Below are 23067 nucleotides of genomic sequence, written 5' to 3'. Positions count from 1 at the left end.
ACATCTTTCAGGTTCTTTGCATCAATTCTGCCTTGCTTTTCCTTAAAATATGTTTATTATCAAATCCTTATCATTACAAAAGCATTAACAGAAGAAAAATCAGCTTTATTCTCATATCTATTTATCTGCTACAGATAGCATATATTATCTTATAAAAAATTAGATACAGAAATAACCAAAAGCAGTCACTTTGCTGCATATTGTATACATTCAGAGTATAAACACCAAAAGCTAACTCTAAGTAGCAGAATGCAGGATAAATAATGACTAAGCAGAGTTACAAAATTGAGCTATTAACAACAAAGAAAAAAAAAGGCAAAAGCTTTCATGGCAGTGAGCTTTTTAACTAATTTCACCATTAAAAAAATAATAATAAATAATTATTATTTTTTATTCAGATGGTGTTTGTAGCTCAGAAATTCTGCTATGTTAATCTCCAGCAAGACAGTGTGATATATTTTCGACAAACATTTTGGAAGACTGGGGTAGATGTAGTATTGATCTCAGGACACCTGGTAAAACACCTATCAAAATAATCTCTGTAAAGATTATGTCCATAGTTTAACTATGACTATATCTTTATTAGCATAATAAAGAACAGTATTAATACCTTTCCCCATCAGTTTCATCCACCAGCTGGTTGGTGAATTTATTGCAAGGGGCTAATTGGAAGAATCACCAGTTCCCGAGTAATGGATGAGAAACACTGGCATTTCACTTCACAGAGAAGTTTGTGTCCAGAAGAGGAGATGAGCTGTCTCTCCAGCTGTAACCTCCCTGAACTGCAGGGAAAGTAAAAAGCTACTTTTTAAGACTGTAGGACCCTAGGACCAGCAACAGCCCAAAAGCATTCACTCTGACATCTCCTGCCTTCCCTTAACTGTTCTGCTTCTGCAGGAGCTGCACGACAGAGAACTATGCACATTCCTATTAACACAAAAGCTGACAAGACAGCACAGGTTTCATATACAGGCAGAAGGTGCAACACAAGTACCTTCAGAGCTCAAAGCAGCCAGAGGTTCCAGCCCAGCAGATCAGGTGTGGAGCAAAGCAGCAGTAAACATTAATTCAAGAAATAAATAGTCCCAAGGCAGGACCTGCATATTCTGGGAGAGTTATACTCTGGGGCAGACCTTTTTGTCCACTGCTTTCACATGGAAACATGAATGCAAGAATAAGCTAGAGATACAGTGAGTTTGGAAAGAGGAATTAATTGGCAATTATGACCTCTGGAGACGTTAGTATGAAAACCAAGTACACAAGGACCATTTGCAGAGCTCACTGTGCTTTTAAGTATCTTTCCTCTGCATTGTGCTCATTGGTTGTTTGCTGCAGCCCACTCCATCATGATGTCTCTTTCCATGATTGTCCTCTTTTCATCTGTATCTCTGTTCACCTTAGTCCTTCACTGTCCTCTTTCTTTCAGTATTTTTTTTCTGTACGGTTTATCCCAGAACTGACCTAACATAGATCTTACCTGCCATCATGCTTCCCATTTAAGCATTTTGACCCTTTTCCCCATCTGTATCTATCTTGTCAAAATGCACTAAGATATTGAGGGCCTAGAAGGGTGTTCTGCTGCTCTCTTAGGGATTAGCACCATCTTCTACCCCCCTCCAACCCTCCCAGCTACTAGATTCTGTCCTAAAATACTCAATTCAGTAACAAAGAATCCAAACCCAAGAATATTTGGCCTATTCAGTGTATTTGTAAATTCACTGTGTCCAGCTCTGCTGTTAGCAAAATCATCAGCAGCTACAACATAGTTTCTGTCTCCATATAACCTCATCCACTAATATTATCATCATTGGATCATTCACATGCATGTTAATGTATTACAGGAAAATAAAATGTTAATGTACATTAGAGTAAAAGAAAAAATATTAAATTGGTTTAAAATCGCACAAAGAAAAACATTTCCATTAAAAAGAAATCTAGCTTACAGCAAAACAGACACAAGACAATAATGAATTATCCTTTAGAGATCTGACAGTCCCATTCCTAATTCCATTCTGTCACTGGTTCTTCCGCTGTGATGCCCAGAGCATGACCAAACTATCTGTCTGCACAGAAGACCATTACAAATGCATCATTCCAAAATATGACGTTGAGTAAAATGACAGCCCATCTACCTGTGCCCCAGAGTTACGTTGCAGCATGGAAAGCAGTGTTTTGAGTCAGTGCATTTTGGTACTTATAATTACCCTTACTATTCTCTTGTGTTCCTATAAGCTTGGAAAGAAGCACAGAAAGTAATGTCATAATTATTAGAATATCACATTCCCTTTGGGAATGACATTTTGTTAGCCATACGCAAATAGCATCTGAGTTTGTAGGTGTAAACTGAAGTAATCCCACAACAGCAATTAAATCGAAATATCATTCTATTGATCTTAGGATATAGTGCTTCTCAGCTGCTTAATAAAATTGGAGTCATTAATAAAACTAAAAGCTGCACTCTTCTAGTGAGTATATAACTATGAGAAATGTGCTATGTGAGCCCATTGACTCATGAACCCATTCACAGAGATGACATTCCTACACGAAAGAGGCTTTTTAAATTAAAAGAGAAAAATAAATCAGTTAATTGTTATTCAGTTTGACATGTATTTTTAATATTAGAACTTCATATTTTATTTATGAAATACATGTAAAAATGCTTTTCACTTTTTTATTTATTTGTTTTGCAGAGTGCATCTAAGTTGGATAAAAATACAACCAAAGCTGAGAGCGCATGGCTGTTCAGAGTATGGTATGCCTTTGATCACAGGTATCCTTTTTTGTTATAAGCCACAGATGATAGTTTCATTACAACTAGCACCTTCAAAATACTCAAAAAAAAAAAAAAAAAAAAGTATGTTCAGAAACACGTTAAACATTTCTGAACACATTAAAAGAAATTACACTTTTGTAAGGAGAAGAATTCTTCAAAGTTCAAATACACAGAAGTTGCAGAGAAGCAGGGCAGTGTAGTGGTGAGGCTACAGCAGCAAAAACCATCTGCAATCAGAACCTCTGCCCTACAGCAGTATATAGTCAATAGGTTTAAACAAATTAACCTTTTTAAATCACAGGAGAAAACTAAGCCAGTTAAAAATCAGATCTGGCATAAATTCTGTGTTTGGGAAACCAAGAGTTTATATACACTGAAGCAGCCCAGTGGGTTCTGAACTTTTATATCCTCAGAGCGGTAGCTACCCAAGAAAAAGCAGAAATAAGAAAACACTGGTTTACCCACACCTCTTACAAATTGCAGAGAACAATGCACCCATTGTGAAGATGTAGCTCCCAGGATTTCCCTGGAGCTCATACTTCATATTCCTTAGATTTCTGAGCTGTTGTGCTTGCATTCACATTCCTACTAAGACAAAACACTTGCAGTTACATGTTCCCAAAGCAAAGGTAGAGCATACACTCTGTGACAACCATGTTGTCACTACTGCCGGTGGCAAAGAGATATTAAAGCTACAATTCTAATTTGTCATTTTAATCTGACTCTGGAGAGGCTTTGCATAGATATCAGTGAGATTCCATGATTAACAATCATGCCCTAAGTCTTTAATAGAAAACACAATGAATATAATAGAAGTCCTCCTGTTAAGTTCTACACATACATGCAAAGCTCTACCAGTAGTCTCCATTATTCAGTAACACATCTATTAATTATTCCATTGCCCTTCACTACTCATTAGAAATTAACATTCCAACTACATGCATGTTTTTTTCTGATATGAGCCACAGCAAACTAGCATGAAATATTTCAGCAGATAAAATGCTACTCTTGGGGAATATAGCTTCCTAAGAGGAGTTCAAGTGAAGTCATCCTTCAAAGGAACTTCTGATGGAAAAAAAAAATAAAAAAAAATCTTGGTTAAAAATGAATGTATTGACTACCAGAGCAGTTTTAAGGGCCAAAAAGTGCTTAGAATTAAAATGTTTCCTAGGGTAATTATTTAAGGATTTAAGGATACTTAGAAATAGTAGGTAAATGCAGTATGAAGTGGAAAATTTTTAAAAATGAATGCTGAGTACAAGCATCGCTGGTTTAAATACCACCCAGTCCCACTTCTTTTTCAGAAGGAATAGCCTGTGGTTGTGTATTAGCAGCTGTAAGTTGAAAGGGACAGATGAACAGGGAAAAAATAAGCAAAATTTTGTGCTCTGAAACGGAAAAAGGAGAGAGAGAAAACAATGAGAGAGAGAAAACATGTCCAAGAAAGGCAAGAACTGGACAAAAGTATGAAAAAAGAATTAAAGAGACAACAAGGGCAGAGCTAGAAAACAAGGGATAGGGACAGAAGGAAAAGACAGAAATCAGTATGAAATAGTTGGACATGCAAAGCAAAAACACTGTAGAATTCATTCACCAAAAGTGAAAACAAAGGTTGTCTTTTTTACTGTCTTCTCAGATGTTTTCTGTATAGTACAGATCTTGAAACAGGGTTTCTGATGCTTCACTCTAGAAAATCTGGTTTCTAAGTCTTTTGCACTTTAGGCAGACATCATAAAAGTGTTTGTGTTTTCTTTTAAAGATTCTTAAAAAGAGTACATTATTTTCAATCTCTTCAAGTCGTAATCTTCCTTCAGAATTCAGATTTTCAGAAATTATTGCCATACCAATGTCCTGAAATATATTTTCATTACAAACAGTACATCCATATTTTATTAATACGAAAAATGTATGTCCATATACATTAACAGTTCAACTCACTAATGCTGTGACTTGCAGCACTGAGCATTTATTTATTCATTTTATTTCTGAAATACATTACTTTCAGGGAGACAGAAATTATCCACCCAAACTTTTTAGGTTTACTTTTCTCTGCCTGATGCTACAAAGCTGTGCTGCTAAATTTAAAACAAGAAATTGTCATGTAGCACAGTATTTATGCCTAGTGCAAGATTGTACAGAGGATTATGATAAAGTTTCCAAAGAAAACATACTGAAAAATAACAATCTTTTTGGTTATATACTTCAAAAGTATACATGACTGCAACATTTCTATATTTCGCCATTTGCTTTTAAGCATTAACACAAATATTCTCATTCTTCTGGCAATAACACCTTTTATATGCCTGTTCATTTCATAGACAAAAAGCTAAGGGGAAGGAACAACACTTGAAGAAGTCAAAAAGATGTGTATTAGACAACGGGAAAGGGCCCAATTAGGGGAGAACTGTACAAAAAAAAAAAAAAAAAAAAAAAACTGAGAATCAGATTTTATTTTTGTTCTGAATGAAAAATTAGAAGTCCATCTGACTCCTAATCCAGAGTCAGATGGATTCAATATGGGTTGTTTTCTTTTTGAAATAGGTATTGACACCTAAGAAAAACATACTGTTCTCTAAAATCTATGCTAAGAAATGTTAATAATGGAATAAAAAAATGAAGATTTTTATTTAAGTCATCATAAGTGAGGATGCATCTTGGATGTTCATTTCAGTAATTTAAACAATTACAATATAAAACAAAATACTTGATAGCTGACAGTGGGTAAATTCCAGTGAATTTATTTCAGCTTCATTGTTTTTACAGCCTTTTGGTACATTACCATTTGAAGCTGTGGTATACTCCTAAAAGCTAGTGGACATGTGAGGAAGGAAAAAAGTTTTAAGAATGTATTTGGGGGGAAAAAACAGCTCTATGAGCATGTCTTTGCCCATGTTGATGGGGTTTTGTGGTTGTTTTTTCTCCAAAGCAGATGTAGCCAAGTTTAGCTAATGAGTAAGTAGGTAGAAATTTTGTCCTGCAAGCACAAGAACCTGTGTACCTAAGGGCAGAGCTCAAACAAATGGTGAGCAAAGCTGTCCAGTCCCACACATCCCACAAAATTTTAGCTTTGCTCCCAGCTAGTAGCAATTTGCTTTTAACTCTTCTCAGTCTTTACTTGCTTACTCCAGCCAGGTTTTATGAAGAGTATCACTGTTTCTTGTTGCCTAATCCCAAGACATTGTATCCCTGTCTAGAGTTGGAATTCTTGTCAACATAGGCCTGTATTCCCAGTCACAATCTATTGCTTAAAATCAAAGTAAAATGAAGCTAAGCATGTCTTGCAAAGAGTCTTTACCTGCTTTTCCAGCTCCTTAAGATTAATCTCCTGCAATAATTTCTAGTTTAATATAATAATACACAAGGCTTTGCATCCACTAAGGCTTCTTGCTCTCTCTGTATTCATACAATACTGACTGCCTCATGTGGGGTTATTTTTGCTCTCACTGGCTGTTCTGTAGCATCAGTCAGGAAGATGACTGCACTGTTCTGCTTCTTACACTGTGTACTGAGAAGGTATTTGGGACACAAAAATGCAGAAATAACTGAAACTGAAGATAAAAAAGGGAAAATAACATATCTGCTAAGATATCAACATCCATAAATGCTCATGATCTTCATAAGGAGAAGCCTACATTATGTAGCAGGAAACGTACATTTATAAGGTGACCTTACTCTTCAATACCACAGGCTCAAATTTATATTGAGAAAAGAATAGTTACTTTGTAATATGAAAACATGCAAAATTATGACAGAGGAAAGTGAGAAGAGAAGGAAGAGAGAGGATGGCTTTACATTCATGGTAAGTTCCTTTTAATACTTAGTTAGTGTTAAAATGAAAAAAAGATAGACTTTGTGCCCAACTATAGCCAAGTCTAATCCTTTTTTCTCTGGCAGTGGAGCAAGATGGGATTGCGTGATTTGGCCAAGACCAAACAACCAAAGTTCTAGGGCTATGTATCTTTAGTAGACATGAGGGCTGAGAACTGGCAGGATAGTTCTTGTCAGATGGCAAGCACTATAGGTGTTAATGGTGACAGACCTGCATCCTTCATATCTCTCCAAGTTGGCAAGTCCTCCTAGGAATATTGCTGTCTGACTTCCACTGAGCTGTGATTTTTGGTGCCCTCACATGCACACTGTCACAAATAGTAGCAGGAGGAGAGGTTTCTCCTCCTTTACACATTTCTTTTGAATTTGAGGAACTAACATTCAGTTACCCTAAATAGAAGCAGGAGTCTGGGACTGTGAGAACCAATTCTCCATAAAGCAACTTCTAAAAGCATTTCTATTTGAACTGCAGTTATCCATCATTCAGATGCATTCCTTTCAGTTTAAAAAAAAAGGTTGTTTGTGTCCCATGCACTTACCTGAAATCAATCAGCCAAAAGGAATTGTATTATTTGAAGACTCCAGTTTATCCTCCTTAACTTATCAGGGCACCTATCATTTTATTTCTCTTGTGCTTTGTACATAGATAAAACAGACATAATGGCTGCCTATAAAGTCAGATAAGTACTATTCTGTGCCTGTGAGAAAATGGGAAAGCTACTAAAAGCAAAAGTCCATTCCAGGGTGAGCTGACAATCAAAAAAAATTCAGCATTTTGTGGCCTTCAGCTGAGTTTTCCTTAAGAAATGACTTGCTACTGACCTATCAGAGATAAATGTCTTTGGAAAGAAAAGACAAGAGGCAGTAAGCCTCTTGTGCATGTGCACACCATTTTCTTTCACTTGCTAGAGAAGGAAAGTTTTCTTAATTACCAATATTCTGATTTGGTAATATTTATCACTTCAGTGACAAGAGTAAAATAGTATTCAGTGTCCTAGCTTTGGACCAAGATGTTATTTTGCTAGAGAGCTTCCAAACTGAGTAAAGGTAACTCTATATTAGAGGCTTCAGTTCTGTTATAAACCAAAGAAGCAACAGATAAGGCAATGTAAGCAAATTCAAGTAGCTCACACAAACAGTAATGTAGAATTTGCTGCTAGCAAAAGGTAGGATCCACAGCAGAGAAGTGCTAATCTAGCACAAGGATTGGGTTTAGCAGGTGTTACGAGCAGATCATAATAAAATCTTAGAGGAAAGCAAAAATACCACTCAACGGATTGGAGTGGACATCATTACATAAGACATCATTACCTAAGCATGACACAAGAGCAGTTGACTATCACAAAGCTCTGTCAAGCACTGCAAACTTGAGAAGGACAAAGTCCCCAAAAGACATTTTACTACTAGCACTAATTGCCTAAACTTGGTTCAAACCTCATTCAAACAACACATTTGAAAGCTTGCGATCTATGAAAACTCATTGTTCTTTTTATGGCACAGATAATCAGTACATGTATATCTGATTTGGTGCCATTACCTGACCCTTTCCAAGGACGCAAGATTGTTGAAACTCTGCAAATTAACCTAATAAATAAACATGGCTAATGATTAGCCAGAATAATAAGTGACCTCAGTTCGTCCTTCATTCACAGAAGGAAAACTGAATGAACAATTCTTAAACAATACACATTGATTACGCAAGTAAAATTCTCATTTGGGAAGTTTGTCTCACATCAGTTCCTTAAAAGTCACTTTCCTGTCCAGGTATTTTTTACAAGAAAATATTATTTAAAATGAGTTAAATAAGTAGTAAAAACTACAAAGTTTTAAATGAAAAAAAAAAAAACGGTCCTTTTACAGTATTTGACATATGCTACTTTTCACCATTCTGTTGCATAAAGACTTATGTAAAGATTTGTGATAGTTTCTTGTTTTTAATGCACAGCATAAGTCTTTGAACTCACCCTTTCCCCACCATGATTCTGAAGGAAGACAGAAGCTGCAGGATCTTTGGTTCCACAAAATATAATCAAAAGGGAATAAAGTTTGAATTTTTTGCTATTTAGATTTTTCATTCTGACTCAATACATTGTGGAAAAATCTATTTACATGTTTAGATCTGAAAAAAAATAGCAAAGAAAAAAATAGAAGAAAAACTGACAATCGAAGACAACAGAAAGGTTGGGTTCTTTTTCATAGTCTAATTTTATTTTAAAGTCATTCTGAGAGTGAACTTTTTCTTTTTCTCTTTTTTTCCTCTCCAAAGGCTTTACTCTTCACTTCACTGGTAGCTAAGCTATTATATAAGATTTCTTTAATGTCTTCATAGTATGCAGCATTTTTGCCTTTAAAGGAAGGAATAGGGAAACATTTATAGGATTAGATAGGAAACTTTATAGGATTTCAAAAATCAACATTCAAAATAATATTTAAATAGTGCAGGCATGATACTAGTTGAAAAGGTGAGCATATCATTGCTACTGCGAGCTAAGAAAAGGCAGACTGCTTCAGTGTGAAAAGAGATTCACAGTGAAGTCCAGAAAAACATTCTATAAGCTGTTACTGAATCCATGTTGCTGTCCTTTGGAGACATGCAGAGCCAGGTTCTATTTTCTGTACTTGGCATTGAACGGTCATTGATTTTTATAGGAGTTTTGTTTGGTATCTAAAGCAGAGCCTGGCTTACAGCTTATTCTAGACAATTTAGTGTAGAATCGCCAGTTTTTTGCATTTAACATCCTGGCTTATTTGATGTAGCATATATTTTGTTTGTGCTGTTCTTTCAATTTCTGATGACAAAAAGAATGTTTCATTGAGGCTACCAACCCCAGTATAACTGCATGGGTCTTTGTGCAACTATGCTACTTCCTTTCATGTAAACCTATACTAAACCATATTAAGATCTGCAATAGCTAGAAACTACAATCCTCATCCCTCAAGGAGTTCTAAGTTTTAAAAATAAAATTATTCATTAAAAAAATATGACATCTTATTTATTTATATTTTTTTTTTGGTACAAAACAACTCCAAAGCTTATTTTAAAAGTCAAAATGTTATTTTTTGGAATGTTTCTGAAACATTTCCAAGGTTCATCAACTGCATAGGATCTGGCAGCCCACCAAGTAGGTCAGAAAGTTAACAAAAATGTAGAGAAGTGGACAAAAATGTAGAGAAGTAGAACTGGAGACTCTGGAGTCTGCCTTTTGTGGGGCTCTCAGCAGAGGCTGTTAATGTGCCTTCCACATGGGTTGCTGGAGCCAGAGGAGTAAAGAGGAGAGGGACAGAAAACCCAGTAAATTTCCAGTCTATCATGCTACTCACTGAATTGGACTTTTTGTTTTATTATCAGTGAATCAGTGATTTAGACAGAGATAACTCTATATATCTGATATCTGTAGGTTTTTGACTGGCTCTGCCTAATTTCCTGTTCTAGCAGCTAAATTTTAAGAAGCCCCTTTCTCTGCAAGCACCACCACCTGCTTCCTGCCCATCAGGAAGCCAACAGTGCCCCGGCCTAAGGAACCTTTGCCTACACCCCAGAGCTGAGATATTTGAGTCATTCCTCCCAGATTTACCAAGGGCCGTTCTGAAGCTATTCAGCAGACTTTCAATCCCCACTACAAGCACATAGCACTTCATAAAACCAAGGCCTCAGTCAGACAATCCAGCTCACAGAACTACTTTCATTTTTCCATTAATGTTTTTTTCAGCTGCATTAAGCCACCACAGACAGCTGTTGCATGTTAAATCTAAACAGTATCAAGATTTATGCTTTTACCATGAGAGGAATATAAGCATATTTTGTACAGAAGTACTATATTAATTGATATTGGTCAAGGGTCAAATGCTCTAGAATGGACAAAATTTACAACTAGAAAAATTCCTTCATTAAAAAAGAAAAAAAAAAAAACTTTCAATTTCTGCATTTCTGCAGCTTACTTCTGCATGAACAACTGTAAGTTACCACACCTATCCCCTCAAATACAGAACTTGAAGGAGTTGATCCAAAGCCCATTGAAGTGAACACACTTACAGTTTATTGACCTGGAAAAACTACTGCTCAGGCTACCTTAGCATTTGATTTTACTGGTGTATATTAATTATTATTCTGTGTGACAATTTTTAATTCTGCTTTATTTTTCTCCACTTCTTGCTTTATTATTACAACATCCTGTAGCCTGAACATACAAAGCAGCAGAGGCCTATGCTTGTATTAGTCCACTTGAGAATGAAATTAGTTTGTTGGCTGACAATACTTAACAGTACCCAGGTGACCTAAATATGATACAGGAATACCGGAAGTACCTAATGTAGACTTAATCAACCATACTTATATTCTTCTTCTAAGACTCTTATTATTTCATTTACAGCCCTGGATGCACAAAAGGTTACTTTGCATTACACCTAAAGTGTTTTCAAATGTTCTTCTGCATGCATATCTTCCACTGTCTTCTGAGCCACTTAGCACATATCAGGATGCTTGGATGTGCACACAGCACTTGCTGCATATGTAATACCATCTATAAATGGTACTTCTTTTATAGCAGCAATTGTCACAGCAAGATGTTGCTAATTCTAACATTACCTAAGCAAGAAAGTGGTTGTACTTCCTCATAAGGATTTGTCATTAATGTTAAATCACAGTGGTATTCTCATAAAAGCCATAAGACTATAAAGGAATTCAATATGATTAAGGTTATTACCAGGAATTCAAAGGGCACATTAATGATTTGCCATGTATTAGAAAGTATTGTTGAATTGAACTCTTTTATAGAAAGCTAATATCAGGATGCAAAGCCCTTAAACACTGGACAAATGTTCCAGTGGGTGTGGATCAGGCCCTCAATAGGCCTTATTCAGAAGCTTTGTAGCCTGGCATTCTTCCCACCTAGGAGGTGACTGTAGAACAGGCACTGCTGGTAGTGGCTCCAATGGCTGAGTTGAGTGCAACTACTTTAGCATCCTCAAACACAGAACCAGCAATAACGCTACAGCAAAAGTACAAATGCGTGAAGGAAAAAAAAAAAAAAAAAATGCTTGCCTCTAATATTAAGAAAACTCCAGCAATCAGTGATTCAAAATAATGCACTTCTTGGCAGCAGAAAAACTCAAGAGCTGTTTTCTATTTTCTGATATGGAAATAGGTGCCTGATTCACCATTACACGTGCATCATCACACATTTAAATATATGGTGAATCAATATATTTGCACATCTCCTCAAGGGGACATAAAGGGAAGGTGAAGGGAATAAATCAGAAGAATGAAAATACTGTACAGGGCTGATTATAGGCTTGCATGAGGCATTGCATGTCTTGCATGTAGCAATACATTTCAGGAGCTCATTTTAGCTACTTTCACAGGATGCAAAAGTCCAAAGCAGGAGAGACAAATTTTGTCTTTCATCTTAACACTGCACTATGAGCTTCAAAAGTACAATCAAAGCCTGAGTATAGAGCCTAGAGGAATACAGCTTATTAATTCAGATAAATAAATTCATAAGTACAGACCTAGAACATTCCAGGGGACTGAGGGGTAGATATTAGTTGTTTTGGGGTTGGGTGTTTTTTTGTTTTTGTTTCTAGTTATCATAAACAGAGTCTAATTTGACCTACAAATAAAGAAAATCAGCCTCAGCTGGTTCTATTACCATAAAGACAGCATCACAACTACAAAACCTATTACTCTCCATTCTTAGTGGTAGAAGGGAAAAGGAACATGCTATGACTTACAGGGTTTGGTCTGTGACAGACTAATTATTTTATTCTTTGAACTTTGTTCTTTCTACTTTTAGAAAAAGGGACTGTTCCTAAAGATGGACAATAAAGGAGTAGCTGGCTGCACAGAACGTTTTCAGCTGCTCCTTTGTGGCTAGGCCATAACCAGTCACAGAAGTGCACAGAGCAAAGAAATAATAACAAATTGTAAAATAGTAGCTTTCAAATAGGGTATACAGTGTACGTAAAATATCATGAAAATAATACCAAAACTTTGTGTCTCCAGTGTTCTGGAGCTGCTATTTCAAGAAGCAAGAAATACTGTCATGAAAGGTTAGGAAATACATCTTTAATTACATAAAGGAATAGAATAAGTGTTTGGGATTGCTGAATTTAGTCAGATTTTTTTTTTTAACTTGTACTATTGTACCTGATGAAAACAGCTTTAACCTCTTAAATATATATTTAGAAGTTATTGCATGAAGTTAAGTTAAAGCATGCAATTTTTATGCAGATAATTTTTATAGATTTTTTTTCTTTTTTAATGTTTTCCATGTAATTATGTAGTAGGGACAAAGTCTACGAATGGTAAAATCTCAAGTTATTTGAAGTTCCTAGGCAGCTGTGATGGACTTCGAGTAAAACATACCCTATAACATTTCTAACAACCAGACAGTGAAATACTCAATCTCGTAAAAGCAACCTGGTGATTTTTCTGAACTGATTCTTTATCACATTATAGTACTTTAAATATTTAACTTCATATGCAGAAATAGAGAAAAACAGTTGAAAAATGAAACTTTTGTCTACAATTCTTTGAAATGGGGAATTTCTTAATTCACTATCATCTTGAATTGTTTAAGCAATGGTAAATGATTATTTGTTTACAAAAGATCCAGCTATAAAAAATTATTGTTGGATCTTTTCTTATACCATCATTAGGCAAACTTCTGCTCGGTACTACCTATTTTAAAGAAAAGTCCCTGCTCTTCCTTTGCAATGTCTATGAATAGTTCAAGAAGAGATTCCTTCCTCATTTCACTTTGTATTGTTAGGTACACTGCTGAGAACCTGCAGTCTGAACTCAGAGATGACTTCGTTGTAACATCAAGGTTAATACCGCCAGCTTCAGGCCAGTCCATTAGTCGTAGTTTACACCAGTAGGAGAGAAGTTATCAAAGCATATAGTCTTCAAGCCTTTCATTAGACATGCTTTTGGCTTCAATCTCATAAGAGCCTCAGTCACACCAGTAAAACAAAGCTTCCCTATTAATGTCTGCTCTTTTCCAAACTCGTAGAAAAGAAATTTCCTCCATTCTGCTCCAGAAAAAAAAAAAAAAAAAAGGATGGGGGAAGCAGATTTTCCCACAGCTGTTACACGATCCTGCATAGCCTTGGACGTGAAGCTGCTTATGCTGTCTGATTCCCCAGTGGCCAGCTGTCAGGTGGAAAGGGGGAGCTCAGCCTTAGAGTATAGAAACCTGATTTACAATTTAACTATCAACAGAACATCTAACACCAGTTTGAATAATTTTGAAAGGTAATGATAATCCCTAATATTTTAAATATGCTTAAGATAAGAGTTGATAGACCCCTTTTTAATAGGGAAGCACAGAAATGGTTTTTACTCATAAAAAGCGCAGCATGATTTATTCAAAGCTTGATTCTTCATTAAAGTTACAGAACTGTGCATGTCTCAAATGGTTAAGGTTTTAAAATTCTTTGTGGATTATTCACTGAAATTTGCATTGCTACACAGCACAAACTATTTTTGGATTCTGCATAAATAGAATATCAAATATAGAATTACATTATAATGAAATATACAATAATGCAAGTACTCAAAGTTCTTTTCATGTATTTCAGGCATCCAAAAGTTTCAAATGCATAAAACATGATTACACTTGCTGCACAAATGACTGAATATCAGGTTCATTCACATTCAACTAAAACTCAGATTTGAAAACTTATATATATGTGTATATATAAAGTATGCTAAGACATAGTTAAATACTGTTAATATTTTGCATCATGGCCAGAGGGAAAGTGGAGCAAATAAAGATGTGGTTGGCCTACAGGGCTTGGTCCTTCTAGCTAAACTAGAGGCTCATATTTTGTGATATGCAGAAAATGCTATTTATTAATGATCCATGAAAATGCATACAAAGCAGCCTTGGATCTGATAGTTCCACAGGTTGCTACCCAAATTTAAAGAAGCAATATATAGTTTTTATGTTTCCTTATCTGCTACTCAATTCAACAACACCTTACATTTTAAAATACAAGGAAAGAATAAAAATAATGTGAAAAATACGTTAAGTACAAAATACTTACATACTCCACATCAAATGTATGAATATTTTTCAACTCTGTCTTTTCCCCCACTTTCATTCTCAATTACATCATGGTGCAGCCTCAGCAGCTGTATTCATATAGAAACAGCACAGCCTCACTAGAGGCTGGTTGGTATCTTACTTGCTAAGATAATTTTCTCAGGAAACAGCAAGAATTAATTCAACCCCTGTTGGTCCAAGAGGAACCAAAAATCCCGATTTTCACTTCTCAGATGAGTGCTTTAACACCTAAGCTATTATGTTTTATTTTGTTTTGTTTTGTTTAAAAAAAAAAAAAAAAAAAAAAAAAGCCAGTAACTCACCTGGCAGCTGAGATTTTTTTGGTTCAGTTCACTGCTGTCTCAATGAGTTAGGGATGGTACAAGGACACCTAACTTGGCATGTCACTCTGAGAAATAAGGCATAAATGAAATATCTCCACAACCACCTCCAAACTGCAGTGATTCGGAGGTGTCTGCCTCTTTGATGTCTCTCTCCCCAGCCCAGATTACTTCTTAGAGTGCATAGGGATGGGATTAGGAACCTATAGAAATTTCTAGCTAAAAATGCAGATGTCTCGTGGTTTGTTCTTAAATCTGCTCATTTTACTGGATTATATATCTTCATTAATACGTCCGTGAACATAGAGGAGCATTGAAAATTACATTTTTATTGTAACTTTTTATATGGCAATAGATACACTCCTCATCTCTATATGTTTTGGTATAGGCTCTGTTGCTGCAGATTCAACAAGGCAACCATGTATTTATGGTGGCATCTTTACTTTTCCACTTAGGAGAGATAGATTTTTATTTATTTATTATTTTTCTTAAGTATAAAGATGTGACTGCTTACAAGTATGAATACAAAATGAGCATAATGTCTTAGACATTATTCATCGACATACCCATCCTTTGTACAGCACAGAACAATGATCTGTGACCTTTTCCAATAAGAATGGACTGATAACATTTTCCTAACATCAGATGTGTCTGATCAAAATAATCAACCCTTGCACCAGACCTTCCCACACTCGGTCCAGACACGTAGTGTTCCTTCCAGAAATGCACAATACCTCTTCAGGGGTATTTACAGCAATATTCCTCTTACCAATCTGGCACAAACATAATGAATATCTGAGGTGTGATTCCATGCACAGAGCGTCAGGTCCAATCAATACAACTGAACAAAAATGCCTGCACCTTCTCCAGCAAGGAGACACATGCTCTCCCAGCCTCCACACACAAGGCAACTGCAATCTAACAGTCACACTCCATACAAGCAATAGCAAGGCTGAGCAAATGTCTCCTGAGTGCACACAGCAGGGAAAGACCAACTAAGTATGCTATGAGGTGCAGTGAAGAAGCTACAGCAAATAGCCAAGGATCAGAGGAGGCTGGAAGCTCAGGGCAAATGCAACACATGCTCACAGGCCTTCTCAGGAACTCCTCATAGCATGCAACATCTGGGAGCAGCTCCCAGGACCTTCACTAAAAGTGCACACTTCCCTAGGGCAGGGAATTCCCACAGGAGAAGCCTCAGCAAGACCTTTACACCCAAAACCTCCCTCCTCAGGCTTGTGAAACAGACTGGGGAGATATGGTTATGAGCTTGTCACTACAGATAGACATTTTCTGCTCAAGTTTTCAGGGGTATGTAAAAAGAAAATTCAGATTCTGCAGAGCAGTTCATCAACAGCAGAGCAAATAGCTATGACTCAGTTTATCACAAACAATAACAGAACAGGAATTAACATTAATAAACTAATGCTTCATCTGATTGTGTGGTTTTTGTTCATTTTTTTTATCTCATTTCTAATTAATTTTGACAGATTGAATTAAAATGCTTATTTGCTTTGCATTTCATGTGCATGGGGCCCTTCCTGAAAATTTCCTCTCATAAGGTTTTATGTTGTCAGCACCAGCCTTTGTGAGCCCTTTTTCTTTAGCACAGTGGAGGACTAAGTGCTTATTTCCATTTGTTAAATGTTTTTGATCTATTTTTGATCTTCCTGTTTCTCAGGAATTTTTCTGCTTTTTATTTTGTTTTCAGTTTTTAAATGTAGAAGCTTTACTTTGACTTGGATATTAATGCATAAGTTCCAAGTTTGGCTGTGGAGCCCCCTCACCATATTCCTTTAGGAAAGCCTTCCCATGTTACTTCCAGCTGCGACACCCAGGACCAGGCCTCCAATCTATCTCTGTACTTTCTGTCAAAATGCAAGAAACATTTCTGAGGCATTTTGGCTGGAATTAACAAGAGAAGACTGATTTCCTAAGGTACGCATTCCTGCTCCTGACAGAGTCAAGGAGACGGGCTGCTTCAGGAGAAAAATGACTTTTCTGGCATTCTGTTCTCCTTGTGATGTATGAACAGTTCTCATTAGCATTAATTTGGATTCTAGTTGCTTACTAGGGTGGGTGTAAGCTCCTCAGCAATTAAAATTTTTTAGAGCTACTGTTTGCAGAACTGCAGCCATCAAACAATGCTCATGACTAATTCTAAAGAGCTACAATCTATCACACGCATTCAGGATATTATTGGATTCTTATGTTTCCCTACCCTATGTCTTAATACCTGCGGTTCTGATGACTGCTGCTAGAATGCACATGTTTCAGGGAAATAAAAGCAAAAGAAAGGAGAATTTCTCGAGCAACAAATCCCACAGTAAATGACAGAGCTTGGAAGGTCACAGGGTATAATGATTCTGCACAGAATTTCAGCTAGTCCCCTTAGACCATGCATTAATTGCATTTGTAACAGTTGTGTTATCTAAGCATAGAGGTGACTTCTTTTCTTTATTCTGTTTGTCCTGACTATTTGATGTTCTATTGTAAAACTAGGGTTACACAAACTGTCATGAAAAGAGCATACAGAAAAAGTATAGAGATGAGTTACATGCAAAAAATAGCACGCATTCCCTGCCATCTTGTATTAGTGTCAATAAAACAACACACAACCCAATGAAAAAGTAAATCTAAAATAAGTCCCTTGGAATGAGTGGAATTGATATGACTCCTGACAGAATTTAGCTCTTGTTCCGAATGCTAAATCCAGCACAGATGGACTCAGTTACTCTGCATTAACACTGCTGTAACTGGGGGCAGAATTTTCCTTGGTGATTCCTTCCTCTTGTCTCACTTATGAAAACAGATGCAAGGGTGGCCTGCCTTGAAGAGTGCATGGTTCAGTGTACACTGCAGTGTTTATCAATAACTGTCACTATCTGGGAACAATAGCCAAGGTCACGCGTATCCTGCACTGACCAGTGGATGGGTAGATATCTGAGCCCCCCTGTACACAGGCTCTGCTCCTCTTTCACATGTAGGTGCTGAAATAGCTATTCCTGCTCCCTTTTCACCAAATGGTTAAGGTTGGCAAGGACCTCCAGGGGCCATCTGGCCAAACCCCCATGCTCAAACAGGGGCATCTAGAGCAGGTTGCTCACAACCATGTCCAGGCTGCTTGTGAAAATCTCCAAGGAAGGAGACTCCACAGCCTCTCTTTCGCCCCAGGGACAACAGAAATCATAGAAACTAAGCTTAAGGGAGTTCTGGTACTGGAATGGTACTTGCAGTCAATTTCTACTACAGCCTGAGCTGCTTTACTGTGATCTGATCTGAAAGCTGAAAGCAAGCCCAAGCTGAGCACAAGGAACCTGAGGGCACCAGGGCACCAGCACACACTGCCAGCCAGCCCACAAGAGACTTGCAGAGCAGAGGCACAACCTGTTGGCATGCGTCATCTCACAGCTTCAAGTTCTGCAGCCCAATTAAAGTGTTCTGTGTGATCTAAGATGCTTTCACATATACAGAGTTGTTAACATAATATACATATGCTATTTATAAGATGTATGAACAGGCAGCACAGAAAACAGGCAATGTAAAGGAGTCAGACATATTAAGGAGAAGCACATCTCTTCAGAGTGTGTGTGTAAAAATTATGTAGTTAATGGAAATATAAGTAGAAACTTCATACAGCTTCAGTCTTCCCTTAAGATTCCAACATTATTAAATATATCATGAGAAAATGTAAGGGAAATTATTACTGACATACTAGGAAAAAAACAAGCAGCCTATATTTAAAGCTGTATTTGTTCAGTTATATCTTCTCTACTCACAGATAAGATGGCATTTTAAAATAATATATGACCCATTTTTTTCTGAAATGCCAAACCATGCAAATATACTGCAACCAGGAAGCTGCTAATACTCTTGGCTGCAAAGTTAACCTGCAAATTGCAAGCCAAAACCAACAAGTGTAGCAATACAAAGACAAGGTGATCCATTAACTGTGTGAAATAGGAACAGCCACCTTCTCAGCAGGAAGTTAACTCTAGAGGCTTGTTATTGTGATTTCCAAAGGAAAAGGAACATTGTTCAGTTGCAAGCAAACAGCTGATCATGATTTGTAAATCTGCTTTAAAGCCATGAATGATGAATCAAGCTCTGAACGATCATTAACCATCATTTCCCTGTTTTGTCCTTCCCATGCTGGCATTTACAGATTGGAAGTTAACCATTTCTACCCCAAACAGAGTTTGGGGTAGAGAGAACAATTTCACTCTCCTGGTAAAGGAATATATTCACCCTTTTTCTTTAGCATCCTTATTTACTCACACTGACTGAGATTAATTATCTGAGTTTCTGAGTGTGTATCTAAAACACCTGCACCTTTATATGCTCAAAATTTCCTTCAGTTCTGAGAAATGGGTTAGTGATATTTCTGTAGTCAGCACAACACTAGTCTTTTCATTGGATAGTTGAATTCCTTTCAAGATATTTGTTGAAAATGTATCTGCTTTTTCCCTCATGATCTCGTAAATCTTCAACTGCCATAACCATATACATTAATACCAACACAACAGTATAGCTAAAATTCTTTAGAGTTATTGGTTTTGTTAGTGAATATTAAGGAGTTCATCTTTAGGTATTTCATTCCAATCCTCTGATTCTCAGTGAAGCACTGCATCTCTTCACTTCTCCAGTTCTTGCTCCTCTTCTGCCAGTATCCAGTTGCAATTGTGTAGTTTCCATACCTCTCTTTCTGTATTTTGTGTCCACCTGAGTTTGAAAGGGCCTTAAATCTGTAGCTCAGCTTAAGTTGGAATTTTCAATAGACTCGGATGTTTTCATGTTAGAGCTCTTAAATTTTCTCTCTGCTTTTTGATTTTTTTTTTCCAAAACAGACTATGGTTACTAGTAAAATACGTTTTTCAGGATGCTGTTCTATTTTTAACAGATGACCTTCAGTTTAGCTAAACAGCTAAAAAAATATAGTAGCAAAAGACCAGACAAAAACCCAATCATTTGTTCCATTATCTCATAAGATCTCTCTGTGCATACCTCACATCCTTTACTGAGGAGCGCACACCCTTAATCTTACACCATGACTGTGACATTCTATGATAACTATTTATAGGTAATACCAAAAGTACAGAAAACAGAAAAAAAAAATCAGAATATACCTCACTGTTCGGTGAGATGCACTTGTGGCATACACAACAAAACCAGGGAAAGCTCTAGTAAGTGTATGAAGGAAGACTACGTGTTCTCCATATGATGAAATTCTAGTCGACCTAAAGAAGTTTGGAAATTGAAACAGCAGGCTTTGCTGGAAAGAGGTTAAAAAAAAAAAAAAAATCATGGTCCACGGCACAAGTCAAAGGTCAAATCAAAGTTAGCAAGGCATAAAGTACAGTGCCTTTTAGATCTGCCTGTATTAGTAGACAAAAAAGCTTTATTGTAAGTATGTGCATTTAAGCTCTCATTCTACCATCTATAAACACTTGCCTAGTATTTTGTAGTTGCAACAGGCTTCTAATAAATACTCATCCTTTAGGAGCATAGTTGTAAATCCTATCATCTTTTCAGAACCCTTTGGGCCTAGAGTATCTAACCACAGGTCAGTTATTAAATTGCCGCCAGAACTGAGATTGCAACACAACCACTAGATACCATATGTAATGTTTTCAGCCTCTGTGAGACTGTTGTAACTATTGTCTACGAGCAATAATTTTTCTCCAAAAGGTCTGAAGGGACTCTCATAAAACTTGAAGAGTTGAAACTTTGATAAACATCATAAGTCATGCTTCCTTAATAGACCAATTTAAAATAAGTCTGTAAGATCCTTTCATTCTGGTCATCCTACAGCAACTTTGATCTAAATTTCTGCATGTTTAACATCACTTAAAAACAACTTGCATAAAAGAAACAGTATTCTAGTGACCTCCAACCTGTAAGTTGGAAGATATCCATCAATCAACAAGCATTTCCATCGCATTATTTTTTTATTGGAATCATCCATCTTCTCACTCAAACCATTAGTCCAATATTTTCAACAGACTTTCAAGATGCATCATGACTGGTTTTAAAGGCTACGTGCAGACACGTTTTCCAGACACACAGTAGTATGATCTGTTTTTTAACCTTCTTCCTATACGATAGTGTGATAAATGACACGAATGAGCTGTATACAAAAACCAAGTACAATCTTTTTCATAAATATTAATCCAGCCATAGGCAATATAATAGAGCTCCAAACTGGGACATTTAAAAGCTCTCCATTTACTTTAGTAAGGTGATTTCCATAATTACACACAGGGTCTACCACCATTGTAATTATCCCTGTTCTTCCCCACAAAGAGCCATTGCCATGTTTCAAAGTAACATGTAAAGGGAGCAATATAGGATCACATATTTAAGTGTAGCTCTCCACCTCCAGCCTGAAAATTGCAAGCTGGCAACCTTGTGATTCAGAATAACCTGCTGCGGTATTTTCTCCACCTGTCAGTACCTGGAGAAGTCTCAATGGCATAGAACAAAATACTTTTCTCAACCACTGGTTGCTTTGATACAGCAGGAACAGGGGAAGTGCTGCCCACTGCTTCATTAACAAAATTGCCTCTCAGTAATCTGTGAAATACCAAAGTAGCTAAAATCCTCTTTAGCATTACTGTTTCATGGTGGTTTCTCCCACCCTACCCACCCCTCATTTTTCTCTCCCCAACCTCCACCCCACATCCCCCACTTTTTTTTTTTTTTTGCAAAAGCACTGAGTTTTCTTCCATTTGCAAATCAGCACTTCTCCATATAAATGTATTCAGTTTATGTTTTGTTTAGAGATTTTTAAAGATTTTGTTTTTCACAATTCAAGCACAACTCTCTCAGGGTTCCTCATTCTTCACTGAGACCACCAGCATGACTGCTGCTTAGGAAACTACAAGTTGCAATACCAGCAGGCCATCAGTAACAGTCACTGGAGAAGGCAAATGGCTAAGCTTGTGTGAATGGAAACAGATTTTCTGAGTTTCATAAGTATTTGATAATGTCCTGCCAATTAAACTTAACTTTCTCTTTATTCCTGATAGATGAGAGCATGCTCTGCATCTTACTTAACTTAAGGGCTATGGCAACTCTTGCATGCTTGCTCTACTTCTAGAAGTGCAGTGCCTATCCTGAGAACAGGGTACATTCCCTAACAGTCCTATCCTGGGAACGGCGTGCATTCCCTAACAGTTGGCCCACCCTGAACTGTCCTGCTCCTGCCACTGCACTGCCACAAGATAGCTAACATAACACTCAGCAGGAGCTGCTGAGGCTGCAGTTGCACTGAGGTATCAGTGAATCTGGGGAATAAGTGACAAATCAGAAAAACTAACTTTAGCATTTCAACAACAAAAAAAAGATCCTGGCTCACAGAGCTGACAGCTTTTCAGAAGAACAATCAAGCTCACCCACTCCCTTCTCCACCCTCTCTGCACAGCCCATGCAGTTGGGAAACCCCAGATGCTATGGCTCCATCTCCCCAGGGGCAGCAGCACCCCGAATTCCCCAGCACAGGTCTTTGGCAAAGACCACCTGCTCACCCTATCAGAAACTACTGAGCGCTTACTGTGCTCACTGCAGTTCCCATGATAACTTCAGTCTCCAGCACCACTGTGTGAGTATGGAGTGGGCGGGAGGCATTACTTATCCTTTTTACCAAAATTAATAATAGTAGGATACACAGATTTTTTCCATCAGCAGATTGCTATTTTTCTTTACTCAGATGTTCTCCTAAAAGCAACTCCTCCTCTTCTGTGATTACAAGAGGGTAAAAATGTAATTCTTTCTATGGGAGTATTTTGAAGACTGAAATTTCACTCAAGTACTTTAAAAATTGTCCATGGCTGGTTCCCACACCATTGATTCTATGCCATATGACATCAGGAGATATCATCAACTCCTGAAAATGAATCACTTTCCCTAATGATTGGCATTTTCAACAATTAGCAATCACTCCATGAGATGCACATGTCAAGACAGTAGGCAAGTCCATTTTTGTGCTGCTGCTACATGTCTTAACTTTGTTAGTACAGCTTGGACATAAATCAAGGGTATTACAAAACAATCAGGATATTTTTCTTTAAGAATGACT

The 23067-nt window shown here is 37.0% G+C and overlaps 1 protein-coding gene across 3 annotated transcripts in view; it reads left to right on the top strand.

Moving 5' to 3' along the window:
• Positions 1-23067, top strand: part of SLC9A9 (solute carrier family 9 member A9) — a 218515-nt gene that overhangs the window by 156954 nt on the left and 38494 nt on the right. For all 3 annotated transcript variants that reach the window (XM_038183440.2, XM_038183439.2, XM_072042776.1), the window contains one exon: positions 2691-2770. In XM_038183440.2, the coding sequence (XP_038039368.2) occupies positions 2691-2770 (80 nt within the window). The remainder of the gene's footprint in view (positions 1-2690; positions 2771-23067) is intronic.

Source organism: Anas platyrhynchos, chromosome 9 (genome assembly GCF_047663525.1).
Source record: "Anas platyrhynchos isolate ZD024472 breed Pekin duck chromosome 9, IASCAAS_PekinDuck_T2T, whole genome shotgun sequence".
NCBI lineage: Eukaryota > Metazoa > Chordata > Aves > Anseriformes > Anatidae > Anas > Anas platyrhynchos.
The sequence above is the reverse complement of the archived record's forward strand: the minus strand, read 5'-3'. Positions and strand labels throughout refer to the sequence as shown.